The sequence below is a fragment of the Centruroides vittatus genome, unplaced genomic scaffold (genome assembly GCF_030686945.1).
Source record: "Centruroides vittatus isolate TY-2023 unplaced genomic scaffold, ASM3068694v2 contig_3093, whole genome shotgun sequence".
In the NCBI taxonomy this organism is placed as follows: domain Eukaryota; kingdom Metazoa; phylum Arthropoda; class Arachnida; order Scorpiones; family Buthidae; genus Centruroides; species Centruroides vittatus.
The window spans coordinates 24,789-43,337 of record NW_027121991.1 but is presented as its reverse complement, the minus strand read 5'-3'; the positions used below and the strand labels follow the sequence as shown (position 1 = coordinate 43,337).

At 31.8% G+C, this 18,549-nt stretch overlaps 2 protein-coding genes across 2 annotated transcripts; both read left to right on the top strand.

Moving 5' to 3' along the window:
- Positions 1-6,863: 6,863 nt before the first annotated feature.
- LOC136973154 (transcription factor A, mitochondrial-like) lies at positions 6,864-7,490 on the top strand. The gene has a single exon (XM_067267853.1). It carries the CDS (start codon positions 6,864-6,866, stop codon positions 7,488-7,490), a length of 627 nt encoding a protein of 208 aa, XP_067123954.1.
- Positions 7,491-15,582: 8,092 nt separating this feature from the next.
- LOC136973158 (transcription factor A, mitochondrial-like) lies at positions 15,583-16,209 on the top strand. Its single transcript, XM_067267858.1, has one exon. The coding sequence runs from the start codon at positions 15,583-15,585 to the stop codon at positions 16,207-16,209; it is 627 nt and encodes a 208-aa protein (XP_067123959.1).
- The last annotated feature ends 2,340 nt before the right edge of the window (positions 16,210-18,549 follow it).

Genomic DNA, 18,549 nt, shown 5'->3' with positions numbered 1-18,549 from the left:
AAAGTTGAAATTCGAGTTTTTCGACTTTTTCTGATACTTCTCGTTATATTTTGAAAACTTACTAATGCAGATCTATAATTCGATTATGATCTAGTTTAGAACAACAACCCGCGTTACACCTTATTAAAGAATTTATTTTATTTATGTTAATTTTTATTGTAGATGCGATAGAACATCGAAAAGTTAAAACTCGAGTATTTCGACTTTTTCTAAAACTTCTCGTAATATTTTAAAAACTTACTAATGCAGATCTATAAATTCGATAAACTCTGATTAAGAACGACAACCCGCGTTACACCTCACCGAGGTATTTGTTTTATATATGTAAATTTTTCATTGTAGACGCGATAGAACATCGAAAAATTAAAATTCCAGTTTTTCGATTTTTTCTGAAATTTCTCGTTATATTTCGAAAACTTACTAATGCAGATCTATAATTTTGGTATCTCTTGGTTTAAAAGAACAAACCGCGTTAAACCTTATTGAGGTATTTATTTTATATATGTAAATTTTCATTGTAGACACGATAAAACAACAAAAGTTGAAATTCGAGTATTTCGACTTTCTCACATACTTCTCGTAATATTTCGAAAACTTACTAATCGAGATCTATAATTTTGGTATTTCCAAGTTTAGAACAACAGCCTGCGTTAAACCGTTTTACAAGGTATTTATACTATATATGTAAATTTTAGTAGTAGACGCGAATAGAACATCAAAAAGTTGAAACTCGAGTTTTTGACTTTTTCTGATACTTTTTGTAATATTTCGAAAACTTACTAATGCAGATTTATAATTTTGGTATTCCCTGGTTTAGAAACAACAACCCGCGTTAAACCTTATTAAGATATTTATTTTATATATGTAAATTTTAATTATAGACGCGATAGAACATCGAAGAGTTGAAATTCGAGTTTTTCGACTTTTTCTGATACTTCTCGTAATATTTTAAAAACTTACTAATGCAGATCTATAGTTTTGTATGCACTGAGTTTAGAACAACAACCCGCGTTAAACTGTATTGAGTATTTATTTTATTTATGTAAATTTTTATTGTAGACATCGATAGAACATAGAAAAGTTTGAACTCGAGTATTTCGACATTTTTTGATACTTCTCGTAATATTTTGAGAACTTACTAATGCAGGTCTATAATTTGGTATCGCTTGGTTCAGAAAAACAACCCGCGTTAAACCTTGTTGAGGTATTCATTTTATTTATGTAAATTTTTGTTGTAGACGCGATAGAACATCGAAAAGTTGAAATTCGAGTTTTTCGACTTTTTCTGATACTTCTCAAAATATTTTGAAAACTAACTAATCTAGATCTATAAATTTGCTTCTATTTGAATTATAAGAATAACTTGCGTTAAACCGTTTTAAGGTGTTTATTTTATATATGTAAATTTTTACTGTAGACGCGATAGAACATCGAAAAGTTGAAATTCGAGTTTTTCGACTTTTTCTGATACTTCTCGTAATATTTTGAAAATTAACTAATCTAGATCTATAAATTTGCTTTCATTTTAATTATAAGAATAACCTGCGTTAAACCGTATTAAGGTATTTATTTTATTTATGTAAATTTTCACTGTAGACGCGATAGAACATCGAAAAGTTGAAATTCGAGTTTTTCGACTTTTTCTGATACTTCTCAAAATATTTTGAAAACTAACTAATCTAGATCTATAAATTTGCTTTCGTTTGAATTATAAAAATAACTTGCGTTAAACCGTTCTGAGGTGTTTATTTTATATATGTTAATTTTTACTGTAGACGCGATAGAACATCGAAAAGTTAAAATTCGAGTTTTTCGACTTTTTCTGATACTTTTCATAATATTTTGAAAACTAACTAATCTAGATCTATAAATTTGCTTTCGTTTGAATTAAAAAATAACCTGCGTTAAACCTTACTAAGGTATTTATTTTATTTATGTAAATTTTTACTGTAGACGCGATAGAACATCGAAAAGTTGAAATTCGAGTTTTTCGACTTTTTCTGATACTTCTCGTAATATTTTTGAAAACTTACTGATACAAATTTAAAAATTTGTAATTACTGGATTTTGAAACGACAAAATGTGTTAAACCGTACCATAAGGTTTATTATATATATATGTAAATTTTTGTAGTAGACGCGATAGAACATCAAAAGTTGAAACTCGAGTTTTTTGACTATTTTCCTGATACTTATTGTAATATTTTCGAAAACTTACTAATGCAGATTTATAATTTTTGTATTCCTGGTTTAGTACAACAACCCGCGTTAAACCTATTTAAGGTATTTATTTAATATATGTAAATTTTTACTGTAGACGCGATAGAACATCGAAAAGTTGAAACTCGAGTATTTCGACTTTTTTTGATACTTCTCGTAATATTTTGAAAACTTACTAATCCAGATCTATAATTTTAATAAGCTCCTGGTTTAGAACAACAACCCGCGTTAAATTTAACTCGAAGTAATATATTATATATATGTTAAATTTTCATTGTAGACGCGATAAAACATCGAAAAGTGAAAATTGAGTTTTTCGATTTTTTCTGATACTTGTCGTAATATTTTGAAAACTTACTAATGCAGATTTATAGTTTTAGTATTTCCTGGTTTAGAAAAACAACCCGCGTTAAACCTTACCGAGGTATTTATTTTATATATGTAAATTTTAATTGTAGACGCGATAGAACATACGAAAAGTTGAAACTCGAGTTTTTCGACTTTTTTCTGATACTTCTCGTAATATTTTGAAAACTTCCTAATCCAATCTATAATTTTGCGTAATTCGCTGGTTCAGAAACTACAGCCCGCGTTAAACCCTTTTGAGGAATTCATTTATATATATGTAAATTTTTATTGTAGACGCGATAGAACATCGAAAAGTTGAAATTCGAGTTTTTCGACTTTTTCTGATACTTCTCAAAATATTTTAAAAACTAACTAATCTAGATCTATAAATTTGCTTCTATTTGAATTATAAGAATAACTTGCGTTAAACCGTTTTAAGGTGTTTATTTTATATATGTAAATTTTTACTGTAGACGCGATAGAACATCGAAAAGTTGAAATTCGAGTTTTTTGACTTTTTCTGATACTTCTTGTAATATTTTGAAAATTCACTAATCTAGATCTATAAACTTGCTTTCATTTTAATTATAAGAATAACCTGCGTTAAACCGTATTAAGGTATTTATTTTATTTATGTAAATTTTCACTGTAGACGCGATAGAACATCGAAAAGTTGAAATTCGAGTTTTTCGACTTTTTCTGATACTTCTCAAAATATTTTGAAAACTAACTAATCTAGATCTATAAATTTGCTTTCGTTTGAATTATAAAAATAACTTGCGTTAAACCGTTCTGAGGTGTTTATTTTATATATGTTAATTTTTACTGTAGACGCGATAGAACATCGAAAAGTTAAAATTCGAGTTTTTCGACTTTTTCTGATACTTTTCATAATATTTTGAAAACTAACTAATCTAGATCTATAAATTTGCTTTCGTTTGAATTAAAAAATAACCTGCGTTAAACCTTACTAAGGTATTTATTTTATTTATGTAAATTTTTACTGTAGACGCGATAGAACATTCGAAAGTGGTGCAATTCGAGTCAATTCGGACTTCAAGTCGATGCAAGTCAATGCAGTCGGTGCAAATCAATGCAAGTCAATGCAAATCTTTAAAGTCAATCCATGTTTTAGCAAAGCTCGATGCAAGTCTATGGGAGTTGATGCAAGTATGGTACAATTTTTGTGCAAGACGCGATAGCAAGTCTATACGAAAAGTTGCAAGTCAGTGCAAGTTGGTGCAAGTCGACTTTTTTTGATACTTCTTGTAATATTTCGAAATGTTACTAATCTAGCACTATAATTTTTTGTAGCTGAATTTTAGACAACACCCTGCATCAAATTTTACTAAAATATTTATTTTGTATATGTAAATTGTTTACGTAGACGCGATAGAACATTGAAAAATTTAAACTCTAGTTTTCGACTTTTTCTGATACTTCTCGTAATATTTTGAAAACTTACTAATTCAGATCTATAATTTTGTAATTCCTGGTTTAGAAAAACAACCTGCGTTAAACCTTATCAAGGTATTTATTATATATATGTAAATTTTTATTGTAGACGCGATAGAACATCGAAAAGTTAAAACTCGAGTTTTTTGACTTTTTCTGATACTTCTCGTAATATTTTGAAAACTTACTAATCAGATCTATAATTTTGGTATTTCCTGGTTTAGAACAACAACCCGCGTTAAACCTTTCCGAGATATTTATTTTATATATGTAAATTTTCATTGTAGACGCGATAGAACATCGAAAAGTTAAAACTCGAGTTTTTCGACTTTTTTTGATACTTCTCGTAATATTTTGAAAACTTACTAATCCAAATCTATAATTTTAATAATTCCTGGTTTAGAAAAACAACCGCGTTAAACTTCCTGAGGTATTTATTTTATATATGTAAATTTTAATTGTAGACGCGATAGAACATCGAAAAGTTAAAACTCGAGTTTTTCGACTTTTTCTGATACTTCTCGTAATATTTTGAAAACTTACTAATCCAGATCTATAATTTTGGTATTTCCTGGTTTAGAAAAACAACCTCGCGTTAAACCTTATCGAGGTATTTATTTTATATATGTAAATTTTAATTGTAGACGCGATAGAACATCGAAAAGTTGAAACTCGAGTTTTTCGACTTTTTCTGATACTTCTCGTAATATTTTGAAAACTTACTAATCCAGATCTATAATTTTGGTAATTCCTGGTTTAGAAAAACAACCCGCGTTAAACCTTTTCGAGGTATTTATTTTATATATGTAAATTTTAATTGTAGACGCGATAGAACATCGAAAAGTTGAAACTCGAGTTTTTCGACTTTTTCTGATACTTCTCGTAATATTTTGAAAACTTACTAATCCAGATCTATAATTTGGTATATTCTGGTTTAGAAAAACAACCTGCGTTAAACCTTATTAAGGTATTTAATTTATATATGTAAATTTTCATTGTAGACGCGATAGAACATCGAAAAGTTGAAACTCGAGTTTTTCGACTTTTTCTGATACTTCTCGTAATATTTTGAAAACTTACTAATCCAGATCTATAATTTTGGTAATTCCTGGTTTAGAAAAACAACCCGCGTTAAACCTTTTCGAGGTATTTATTTTATATATGTAAATTTTCATTGTAGACGCGATAGAACATCGAAAAGTTGAAACTCGAGTTTTTTGACTTTTTCTGATACTTCTCGTAATATTTTGAAAACTTACTAATCCAGATCTATAATTTTGGTAATTCCTGGTTTAGAAAAACAACCCGCGTTAAACTTTTCGAGATATTTATTTTATATATGTAAATTTTAATTGTAGACGCGATAGAACATCGAAAAGTTGAAACTCGAGTTTTTCGACTTTTTCTGATACTTCTCGTAATATTTTGAAAACTTACTAATCCAGATCTATAATTTTATAATTCCTGGTTAGAAAAACAACCCGCGTTAAACCTTCTAAGGTATTTATTTTATATATGTAAATTTTAATTGTAGACGCGATAGAACATCGAAAAGTTGAAACTCGAGTTTTTGACTTTTTCTGATACTTCTCGTAATATTTCGAAAACTTACTAATCCAGATCTATAATTTTGGTATTCCTTGAGTTTAGAACAACAACCTGCGTTAAACCGTACCGAGGTATTTATTTTATATATATGTAAATTTTCATTGTAGACGCGATAGAACATCGAAAAGTTAAAACTCGAGTTTTTTGACTTTTTCTGATACTTCTCGTAATATTTCGAAAACTTACTAATAGAGATTTATAATTTTGTATTTCTGAGTTTAGAACAACAGCCTGCGTTAAACCGTTTTAAAGGTATTTATACTATATATGTAAATTTTTATTGTAGACGCGATAGAACATCGAAAAGTTGAAACTCGAGTTTTTTGACTTTTTCTGATACTTTTCGTAATATTTCGAAAACTTACTAATCCAGATTTATAATTTTGTATATTCCGAGTTTAGGACAACAGCCTGCGTTAAACCGTACAAAGGTATATATATTATATATGTAAATTTTATTGTAGACTCGATAGAACATCGAAAAGTTAAAATCTGAGTTCGAGAAACACAGCAAACCATATAGCAAGTAATCCATTAGACCCTTTCCCAATTCTTAAGTACAAAAACTTTTTTTTACAAAATCTCTATTCATGTTAATGATTTTATGCAATCTAGATGTAACAGTCTGTATGACTTCACAGTGCAACATTACTGGTCTTTATTTTAGCCAACTTCTTACTTCATCAATAAATTCCTGGTTGCTGCAATATCTCTTTCTGCAGATTGCATCTTTCAGATGACCAAAGAGATAAGAATCAGAAGATATAAGATCCAGGCTATAGGATGGTGATAAAGAAGAGTCCACCAAAGTTCTGTGATTTCTTGGATGTGCATTTATACGTGGCCTTGCATTACTGTAAAAAAAAATATTTTATTCAAATCTGTGATCACAAACATGCTGGAATCATCTGTACATCTCACTATTGCTTTTTAATATTTCAGTGTTAAATAACTAAAAGGCATAACTCGCACACATCATTTCAAAATTATCAGGAAAGAAATAAACTTTAAATATTTTTGGCATGGCTCTTAACGATACACTCATCTAATCTTTTTTCCAAGCCATTTTAAGAAAACAATATAAGCAAAAACGACGTATTTTACTTAAAACGTAACAATATTTACCTAATTGTAAGAGATTTCTTTGTTTACAATAATAGAAATTTCGGCAAGAATTAAAAGGCAAATATGAAAGACGGTGAACTCAAAACTTGCTTTTGTGTGCCAATAAAGATGTCACCGAGCATGCCAAGAGAAATAGGAGGAAGGAGCCATCTCAAGCGACCGATGTCCTCCTTCCTTTATTATTACGTCGACCATCTTCCGGAACTTAGAGCCGCGGGAGTAAGGCGAGTGACAAGAGCGGCAAAGACATTAGCGAAAAAATGGAAACAACTGGATTTTGAAGCTAAAAAGCCTTACATCGAAAAATCAAAAAGAGAATGGGAAAAATACAAAAGAGAAAAGTTTCTTCTAAGTTCCTTGCCAACATCTGGAAATGTTTTAAATCAAAATTATTCCTTAAATCCGGACGAAGAAACTCGGGCAAGAGCGAGAATAATAATTAATACAGAATCGGAAACGTTGGTTACACCAGAAAGACCCGAGTGTTCAAATTACCAAGAAAACAAAGAGATGGTAACAACAGAAGAGATTAAGACAGATGTTGAAACGATTAACAGAAAGAGAAGTGCTGATAACGTAGAAAATTGCGAGCCGGAAAGCAAGAAAAGAAAGATCGAAAAAGATGAACAAATAAGAGAATTAAATGAAACAGAAGAATCGTCTTACAACGGCGTTTCTAACTTGCCGATTTTACGTTCGTTGTATTTGTTATTTTCGGCGTTTAAACGAAACTGAAAAAACTTAGATACAGTGAGGGCACACGAAATCAAAATTTAACAAAAAACAAAATGTTACATTAAAGTTATTTAATTATTAAAGAATATTTCGGATAATAATTATTTCATTGAATAAAATTCATTTATTTATTTTTTAAAAATTAATACTAGTTTGCTCTGACTATAGTCTATTAATAAAACTTATTATACTGATGAAATTAAAGATTGTGGCGCGTTTGGAAATTGTAACCAGTGTTACCGGGTAACTCCGGTTACAGTTTTCAAACGCGCCCTGAATCAGCCTCCTGGTTCAACAAAATGAACTTTTAGTTGCAACTGCATTTAGACATTTTTATAACAAGAGATGCATTATATATGCCAGGGGTGGGCAAGCAAGAGTTCAGTTGGAGCCGAAATGTAGGTTTTGCAAAATGCATGGGAGCCGCAATTCTGTACTGTCGTGGCGGATAGTATGGTAAAGCGCACAATTTTATTATCAATATATATAATCGAAACGAGTTGATAATAATAATAATAATAATCAGCGCAGAGCCCAAACGGTTAAGAGTTAAAAGTTGAAATGTGGTACGCAGTTAGGGTATGTTAAGAGAACGCACACTAAAAAAAAATTTTTCGAAATTATTCCTCACAAGAAAGAGGGACAGGATTAAAGCTTCTATATACATTATCGAGACGTGCCTAAACGGTTAAGAGTTAAAATTGACATTTGGTACGAAGTTAGAGTATGTTAAGAGGACGCAAACTAAAAAAAATTTTTTAAATTCTTCCCCACGGAAAAAATGACAGAATTAAAGCTTCTATATACATTATCGAGACGTGCCTAAACGGTTAGAAATTAAAAGTTAAAATTTGGTACGCAGTTAGGGTATGTTAAGAGAACGCATACTAAAAAAGGATTTTTCGAATTATTCCTCACAAGAAAGAGGGACAGATTAAAGCTTCTATATACATTATCGAGACGTGCCTGAAACGGTTAGGAGTTGAAAGTTGACATTTGGTACGCAGTTAGGAAATGTTAAGCAGACGCAAACTAAAATAAGTATTTTCGAAATTCTTCCCCACATGAAAGAAAGACAGAATTAAAGCTTTTATATACATTATTGAGACGTGTCTAAACGGTTAGGAGTTAATAGTTGAAATTTAATACGCAGTTAAGGTATGTAAGTTTTTTCGTAGATGCAATAAACTCTTGAAACATAAGACAAATAATTTTTTGATTTTTCCCAATGTTTGCAGTGATATATTGAAAACTTAATAAAATAGGATCATAATTTTAATATCGCCAGATTCTGTAATATGTCCCGCGTCCAACGGTATATAGGAATTTAGTCTACATATGTAAGTCTTTTCCGTAGATGCGATAGACCTTTGAAAAATAAGAAAAAAATTTTTCGATTTTCTCCAATGTTTGTTGTAATATCTTAAAAACTTAATAAGATAGGATCATAATTTTGGTGTCGCCGGATTCTGAAATATGTCCCGCGTCCAAAAATGTATAGGAAGTTTCCAAACATATGTAAGTTTTTTCCGTAAACGCGATAGACCTTTGAAAAATAGTAAAATAATTTTACGATTTATTTATAATATCTGAAAAACTTAATAAAATAGGATCATAGTTTTAATTTCGGCGAATTCTGTAATATGTCCCTCGTGCAACAATGTATAAAAATTTACCTTAAATATGTAAGTTTTTTGCGTAGATGCGATCGACCTCTGAAAAATAGAAAAAATAATTTTTCGATTTTTACCAATGTTTGTGGTAATATCTTAAAAACTAAATAAGATATAATCATAATTTTGGTGTCGCCAGATTCTGTGATATGTCCCGCGTCCAACTGTATATAGGAATTCACCTACATATGTAAGTTTTTTCCGTAGATGCGATAGACCTATGGAAAATAGTAAAAATAATTTTTAATTTTTTCCAATCTTCGTTGTAATATCTTGAAAACTTAATAAGATAAGATCATAATTTTAGTGTCCGCAGATTTGTGATATGTCCCGCGTCTAACTGTATATAGGAATTTACCCTACATATGTAAGTTTTTTTCGTAGATGCGATAGACCTTGAAAATAGGAAAAATAATTTTCCGATTTTTTCCAATGTTCGTTGTAATATCTTAAAAACTTAATAAGATAGAATCATAATTTTGGTGTCCCCAGATTCTGTGATATGTCCCGCGTCCAACTGTATATAGGAATTTACCGTACCTATGTAAATTTTTTTCGTAGATGCGATAGACTTCTTGAAAAATAGTGAAAATAATTTTTCGATATTTTTCAATGTTTGTGGTAATATCTTAAAAACTTATAAAGATAAGAAAATAATTTTCGTGTCGCCGGATTCTGTAATAAGTCCCGCGTACAACGGTATACAGGAAGTTACTCTACATATGTAAGTTTTTTCCGTAGATGCGATAGACCTCTGAAAAATAGGAATAATAATTTTTCGATTTTTTCTAGTTTTCGTTGTAATATCTTAAAACTGAATAAAATAGGATCATAATTTTGGTGTCCCCAAATTCTGTGATATGTCCCGCGTCCAACTGTATATAGGAATTTACCCTACATATGTAAGTTTTTTACGTAGATGCGATAAACCTATGAAAAATAGTAAAAATAATATTTCAATTTTTTTCAATGTTCGTTGTAATATCTTAAAAACTTAACAAGATATAATCATAATTTCGGTGTCCCCAAATTCTTTGATATGTTCCGCCTCCAACCGTATATAGGAATTCACCCTACATATAGAAGTTTTTTCCGTAGATGCGATAGACCTCTGGAAAATAGTAAAAATAATTTTTCAATTTTTTTATTTTTCGTTGTAATATCTTCAAAACTGAATAAAATAGAATCATACTTATGGTGTCCCCAAATTCTGTGATATGTCCCGCGTTTAACTGTATATAGGAATTTACCGTACATATGTAAGTTTTTTCCGTAGATGCGATAGACCTCTGGAAAATAGTAAAAATAATTTTCTAATTTTTTCCAATGTTTGTTGTAATATCTTCAAAACTGAATAAGGTAGAATCATAATTTTGGTGTCCCCAAATTATGTGACATGTCCCGCGTCCAACTGTATATAGGAATTTGACCTACATATGTAAGTTTTTTACGTAGATGCGATAAACCTATGAAAAAATAGTAAAAATAATTTTTCAATTTTTTCCAATGTTCGTTGTAATATCTTAAAAACTTAATAAGATAGAATCATAATTTTTGTGTCCCCAGATTTGTGATATGTCCCGCGTCTAACTGTATATAGGAATTTACCCTACATATGTAAGTTTTTTTCGTAGATGCGATAGACCTATGAAAAATAGTAAAAATAATTTTTCAATTTTTTTCAGTTTTCGTTGTAATATCTTTAAAACTGAATAAGGTAGGATCATAATTTTGGTGTCCCCAGATTCTGTGATATGTCCCGTTTTTAACTGTATATAGGAATTCACCCTACATATATAAGTTATTTCCGTAGATGCGATAGACCTATAAAAAATAGTAAAAATAATTTTTCAATTTTTTCCAATGTTCGTTGTAATATCTTGAAAACTTCTGCCAGTTCTGGCAAGATATCATTATGTCCTGCTGCTTTCCTAATGTTAAGATTAGCGAAAGCCCAGGCAATTTTCTCCGTTGTAAACTGAGGAGTATTCGGTGTATAAATTTCATTGTGAATATTTGCCCTAGTTTCCCGTTGATTGTCAGTGTCCTGCGACTCAGGATCTGGAATGCAGAAGGTGTCCATTTTTTTGTTGGCAGCCTCGATAAAATTCTGACCAGCATGTGTCGAATGTAAGATTTGTCGATGGTTCAATTTTTTAGTGCAATAGCTTGTAATAAATCCCCATGGATTGAAATTTGCTGCAGCACAAATCTCCTTCCAAGAGCGTAGCTTAGCCTGTTTTATTGCCAATTTATATTTCTGAAGATGTTCTACAAATTTTTTTTAGATTAGTGCGAAGTGGCTTTGTATGACAATTCTGAAAATTTTTCCTTAACCGAACATTAGTAGCTCTCAAAGATGTCAGATCGCTATTCCACCATGGAACTGAAGTTTTGTTATTCCTATATTTAGGGATAAATTTCCTGCAGGCCTCTTCGATAACTCTAATAGAGTTATTCAGTTTTCTAGTCAGCACAGTGTCAGTATGATCACCCAGCTGAAGAAGTAAATCTAGATGTGTTTATAAACCGTCCCAATCTGCTCTTTTTAAGTTGTATTTAGGGCGGGGTTGCCGTAAGTTAGTTGCATTATGGTGTTTGATCTTAAACGAGATCACAGCATGATCATCCAGAGAATCATCCAGTATCCTCCAACCAAGTGTGCGTTAACATCCCCTGCCAATATGAAAGAAAACATTAGAGAAAGCGTCCATAATATTCTGTAGATTATGTAAATATTCATCAAAATCACTATCATTTGGGCAGTATATATTTATAATAATATAACGGTGTCCGTCAACAAGAATTTCAGTACAACAGACATGTTCGTTACTGATATTACTGTGGTGTAGCATTGAAAGGTCTGTTTGTGGAGCAACAGAGGCAGCCCAAAAGTATTCCTCAGTACCAGTCAGCATTACACATGAGGAGGGAAGACAGGCTAGTTTAAATTTTATACAATATGGTTCTTGAAGAAGAACAAAGTCATGATCATTAATGAAAGAGGCTAACAAAGAGGTTGCAGCTATTCTTCGTCCCGTGTTATATTGCAGAATACTTATTTCGTGTATGTTATGTGCCATAGTCAGTTCGCTTAATCAATTTGGTCTTAATCCTTAGAAAAACAGGGCATTGGTTATCTCTTGCATTGTGCGCTGTAAATGTATATCCTTCATGTTTACAGTTGCAACAAATTGCAAGTTTATCTCTGTGACTGCACTCCTTAAAGGTATGCTGACCCGAACAATGGCTACAAGTAGGTATCTCCTGGCTACACGATCTCGTGGAGTGTCCAAATCGACAGCACCGGAAGCATTGCAATACGGGACAAAAGTCCGTTACTTTGCATTTAGACTATTGCAACGAGACCTTTTCCATGGTTAAGAGAAGTTTCCGCAGGCCGGGCGCAACCTGTATGACCCAGTTGTAAAATTGCTTATTTTTTCTGCCCATTTGAAACTTAATAGTGCAGGACGCATGAAATTTCTTATTACTGTAATTGTCACATATGTAGTCATTTTGCCGGTACAAGAATGTAAGTAGCTCCTCCCGGGTAATCTGAGCAGGGACAGAAAAGATTGCGAGATGTGGGAGTCTGTTTTTGGGTTTTCTAAGCAATAGTTTAGAAACTTTTTTGCGTATGCACTGCTCTAGCTTATGAACTTCCTCTGAATTACTCATCTCGATAGCAACACCCCCACCACTGATGTTTCTGATTTTGTCAATTCCTATTCCGAGTTGGACAGGTTTAACTCTTTCATATAGAGTTTGGCGCAGTTTGTTACAGCTTCTTTCCCTATCAGTGCTGTATAAGAGCAAAATTTCAGTGTTCGCGCCATTATCTTTACGGCGTTTTTAGTAGTGTTATGTAGCCCTGTCAGGAGTGCTTCACTATAGGTTTTAGGTAAAGTGTTGTGAGCATGCAGTTTGTCCAGGGCCGGCCATCGGGGGGGTGCGGCGGATGCTACGCACCGGGGCCCCGCGATTGAGGGGGCCCCAACATTATCAAGAATGCAGTAATTTTAGTAATTTTTCTGAAGTAATTAATGTATTAGCAAGAACAAAATCACGCTTTAAATAAACATGCATTAATATATGTTCGTGTTTGTAAATTTTTTTATTTTAGAAAAACATTTGGGCCCAAATAGTTTCTTGCACCCGGGCCCCTTTATCGAGAAGGCCGGCCCTGAGTTTGTCAATTGTGTTTAGTATATTTCTTTGATTGTTAACAATTTACGTCATAGGCCCAGCAGTCAGTAAATGTTTCAAGCTTGTTGAAACCTTGTCCATGACCCCTTGGACAATGTCAATGTGCGAGTCACTTGCTATCCGAGTGATCCCGTCATCAATTTCGGTATTTTTCCTATCCTCCATCTCTGTTAACTTTTTCATCACTGCACTATGTCCGTTTATGGTTGAGTTCAATTTATGTCCAATTTCACTAAGTGTTTTCGAAATATCCCTATGCATTTCAGCTGGATTTCCATCGAAGGCAATTCGAATAAGATTCCCTTCCATTTTGTCCAGCCTGTCCTGGATAGCATGTTGTGCCCCGTCAATTCTGTTCAGAATAACACATTGTGTGTTATCAGAATCACCAGCTTCAATGCTTATTGTAGGGTCTCGCATATTTATTTTTCCAAGTATAGATGCATTCAAATGCGCTGAATGGCACAGAGTGTCAAAGGCAGTTTCAGCAGAATCAATTATAGTATTCAATTCATAAAGTATGAAATTCATGTGCTTTGACACATGGAATTTCCCATTTGGATTGGCAGTAGCATATGCTTTTATTTTATTTAGAATCTCTTTAGCACGGAATGTATCTCTGGCAAATTCCATAGTTTTCATGTAAACCAGTAATATACTTTAGTATTACAATAGTAATATTACAAAATCGAAATTATGAATAGATTATAATTATACTATACACAATTATTAAAAGAATTTAAAAAATAAGCCTTTCAACTATTTAAAATGCGTACGTATGAATATAATACTCCAGGGGCCTAAAAATAATCAATTAATTGTAATTAATGGATTATATAATTATCCAATATTATTATAATCCAGCTAAATGGGATCCTTGGGTCCTCCCGATTCCAAAAATATATAATATGAATAATGTTAATTAAAAACTAAAGCTAATATATGCCGTTTAATAATTTATGGTCGAAGAGAAATGTGAATGACCGTTGCCATGACGACCAAGTTCAGTAGAGATGTTGAAATAGAACACGATATATGTACGGCCATAATTTAAATTCTAATAAGTGGAAATTAATGAAAATTTACAGGGAGAATGCTTAAAGGGTGTAGAAAGAAATACCTAAGTATGATTTAAAAGTATTTAGCCGGAAGCGAGAAAACCGCGTTTTATGGCCGACCGAAAGTAGCACCAATAAACAGCGATATCTCGGTTAAAAATGGTCCAGACTCAACGAATTTTGGGGATGATATTTACAATCAGGATACGCATTCGATGCCGTCACTAAATCCGGTTATCCGGCAGCGAAAGTCCCGGTTAAGCGAAAAAGGTGTGTTTCGATCAGAATTTAAAAGTTATTAGAGAAAAGTCATTTTACTTGACAGTATCTTGTCACGATATACTTCCGACATAAAAATTAAACAAAATTCACAGTGTAAAAATCAATTTTTCGCACAAATATCCAAATTTTTTGAGAAGCACAAACACAGCAAACCATATAGCAAGTAATCCATTAGACCCTTTCCCAATTCTTAAGTACAAAAACCTTTTTTTACAAAATCTCTATTCATGTTAATGACTTTATGCAATCTAGATGTAACAGTCTGTATGACTTCACAGTGCCACATTACTGGTCTTTATTTTAGCCAACTTCTTACTTCATCAATAAATTCCTGGTTGCTGCAATATCTCTTTCTGCAGATTGCATCTTTCAGAAGACCAAAGAGATAAAAATCAGAAAATATAAGATCCAGGCTATAGGATGGTAAGAAAGAAGAGTCCACCAAAGTTCTGTGATTTCTTGGATGTGCATTTATACGTGGCCTTGCATTACTGTAAAAAAGAAAATTTTATACAAATCTGTGATCACAAACATGCTGGAATCATCTGTACATCCCACTATTGCTTTTTAATATCTCAGTGTTAAATAACTAAAAGGCATAACTCGCACACATCATTTCAAAATTATCAGGAAAGAAATAAACTTTAAATATTTTTGGCATGGCTCTTAACGATACACTCATCTAATCTTTTTTCCAAGCCATTTTAAGAAAACAATATAAGCAAAAACGACGTATTTTACTTAAAACGTAACAATATTTACCTAATTGTAAGAGATTTCTTTGTTTACAATAATAGAAATTTCGGCAAGAATTAAAAGGCAAATATGAAAGACGGTGAACTCAAAACTTGCTTTTGTGTGCCAATAAAGATGTCACCGAGCATGCCAAGAGAAATAGGAGGAAGGAGCCATCTCAAGCGACCGATGTCCTCCTTCCTTTATTATTACGTCGACCATCTTCCGGAACTTAGAGCCGCGGGAGTAAGGCGAGTGACAAGAGCGGCAAAGACATTAGCGAAAAAATGGAAACAACTGGATTTTGAAGCTAAAAAGCCTTACATCGAAAAATCAAAAAGAGAATGGGAAAAATACAAAAGAGAAAAGTTTCTTCTAAGTTCCTTGCCAACATCTGGAAATGTTTTAAATCAAAATTATTCCTTAAATCCGGACGAAGAAACTCGGGCAAGAGCGAGAATAATAATTAATACAGAATCGGAAACGTTGGTTACACCAGAAAGACCCGAGTGTTCAAATTACCAAGAAAACAAAGAGATGGTAACAACAGAAGAGATTAAGACAGATGTTGAAACGATTAACAGAAAGAGAAGTGCTGATAACGTAGAAAATTGCGAGCCGGAAAGCAAGAAAAGAAAGATCGAAAAAGATGAACAAATAAGAGAATTAAATGAAACAGAAGAATCGTCTTACAACGGCGTTTCTAACTTGCCGATTTTACGTTCGTTGTATTTGTTATTTTCGGCGTTTAAACGAAACTGAAAAAATTTAGATACAGTGTAGGCGCACGAAATCAAAATTTAACAAGAAACAAAATGTTACATTAAAGTTATTTAATTATTAAAGAATATTTCGGATAATAATTATTTCATTGAATAAAATTCATTTATTTATTTTTTAAAAATTAATACTAGTTTGCTCTGACTATAGTCTATTAATAGAACTTATTATACTGATGAAATTAAAGATTGTGGCGCGTTTGGAAATTGTAACCAGTGTTACCGGGTAACTCCGGTTACAGTTTTCAAACGCGCCCTGAATCAGCCTCTTGGTTCAACAAAATGAACTTTTAGTTGCAACTGCATTTAGACATTTTTATAACAAGAGATGCATTATATATGCCAGGGGTGGGCAAGCAAGAGTTCAGTTGGAGCCGAAATGTAGGTTTTGCAAAATGCATGGGAGCCGCAATTCTGTACTGTCGTGGCGGATAGTATGGTAAAGCGCACAATTTTATTATCAATATATATAATCGAAACGAGTTAATAATAACAATAATAATAATCAGCGCAAAGCCCAAACAGTTAAGAGTTAAAAGTTAAAATTTGGTACGCAGTTAGGGTATGTTAAGAGAACGCACACTAAAAAAGATTTTTCGAAATTATTCCTCACAAGAAAGAGGGACAGGATTAAAGCTTCTATATACATTATCGAGACGTGCCGAAACGGTTAGGATTTGAAAGTTGACATTTGGTACGCAGTTAGGAAATGTTAAGCAGACGCAAACTAAAATAAGTATTTTCGAAATTCTTCCCCACATGAAAGAAAGACAGAATTAAAGCTTTTATATACATTATCGAGACGTGTCTAAACGGTTAGGAGTTGATAGTTGAAATTTAATACGCAGTTAGGGTATGTAAGTTTTTTCGTAAATGCGATAAATTCTTGAAACATAAGACAAATAATTTTTTGATTTTTCCCAATGTTTGTAGTAATATATTGAAAACTTAATAAAATAGGGTCATAATTTTAAAATCGCCAGATTCTGTAATATGTCCCGCGTCCAACGGTATATAGGAATTTAGTCTACATATGTAAGTTTTTTCCGTAGACGCAATAGACCTTTAAAAAATAGTAAAATAATTTTACGATTTATTTATAATATCTGAAAAACTTAATAAATTAAAATCATAGTTTTTATTTCGGCGGATTGTGTAATATGTCCCTCGTGCAACAATGTATAAAAATTTACCTTAAATATGTAAGTTTTTTGCGTAGATGCGATAGACCTCTGAAAAATAGAATAAATAATTTTTCGATTTTTTCCAATGTTTGTGATGATAGCTTGAAAACTTAATAAGATAGGATAATAATTTTAGTGTCCCCAGATTCTGTGATATGTCTCGCGTCCAACGTTATATAAAAATTCATTATACATATGTAAGTTTTTTCCGTAGTTGCGATAGACCTCTGGAAAATAGTAAAAATAATTTTTCAATTTTTTTTAGTTTTCGTTGTAATATCTTCAAAACTGAATAAAATAGAATCATACTTATGGTGTCCCCAAATTCTGTGATATGTCCCGCGTTTAACTGTATATAGGAATTTACCCTACATATGTAAGTTTTTTACGTAGATGCGATAAACCTATAAAAAACAGTAAAAATAATTTTTCAATTTTTTCCAATGTTCGTTGTAATATCTTGAAAACATAATAAGATAAGATTATAATTTTGATGTTTGCAGATTTTGTGATATGTCCCGCGTCCAACTGTGTATAGAAATTTACTCTACATATGTCAGTTTTTCCGGTAGATGCGATAGACCTATGAAAAATAGTAAAAATAATTTTTCAATTTTTTCCAATGTTTCGTTGTAATATCTTTAAAACTGAATAAGGTAGGATCATAATTTTGGTGTGCCCAAATTATGTGATATGTCCCGCGTCCAACTGTATATAGGAATTTACTTACATATGTAAGTTTTTTTCGTAGATGCGATAGACCTATGAAAAATAGTAAAAATAATTGTTCAATTTTTTCCAATGTTCGTTGTAATATCTTTAAAACTAAATAAGGTAGGATCATAATTTTGGTGTCACAATTTTTTGTGATATGTCTTGCGTCCAACTGTATATAGGAATTCTACATTACATATGTAAGTTTTTTTCGTAGATGCGATAGACTTCTGAAAAATAGTAAAAATAATTTCGCAATTTATTCGAATGTTCGTTGTAATATCTTAAAAACTAAATAAAATATAATCATAATTTTGGTGTCCCCAGATTCTGTGATATGTCCCGCGTCCAAGCTGTATATAGGAATTCACCCTACATATATAAGTTTTTTCGGTAGATGCGATAGACCTATGAAAAATAGTAAA

What these genes read in the sequence shown, in the direction of transcription:
- LOC136973154 (XM_067267853.1), top strand. Translation starts at nt 6,864, where the DNA reads ATGTCACCGAGCATGCCAAGAGAAATAGGAGGAAGGAGCCATCTCAAG.
- LOC136973158 (XM_067267858.1), top strand. Translation starts at nt 15,583, where the DNA reads ATGTCACCGAGCATGCCAAGAGAAATAGGAGGAAGGAGCCATCTCAAG.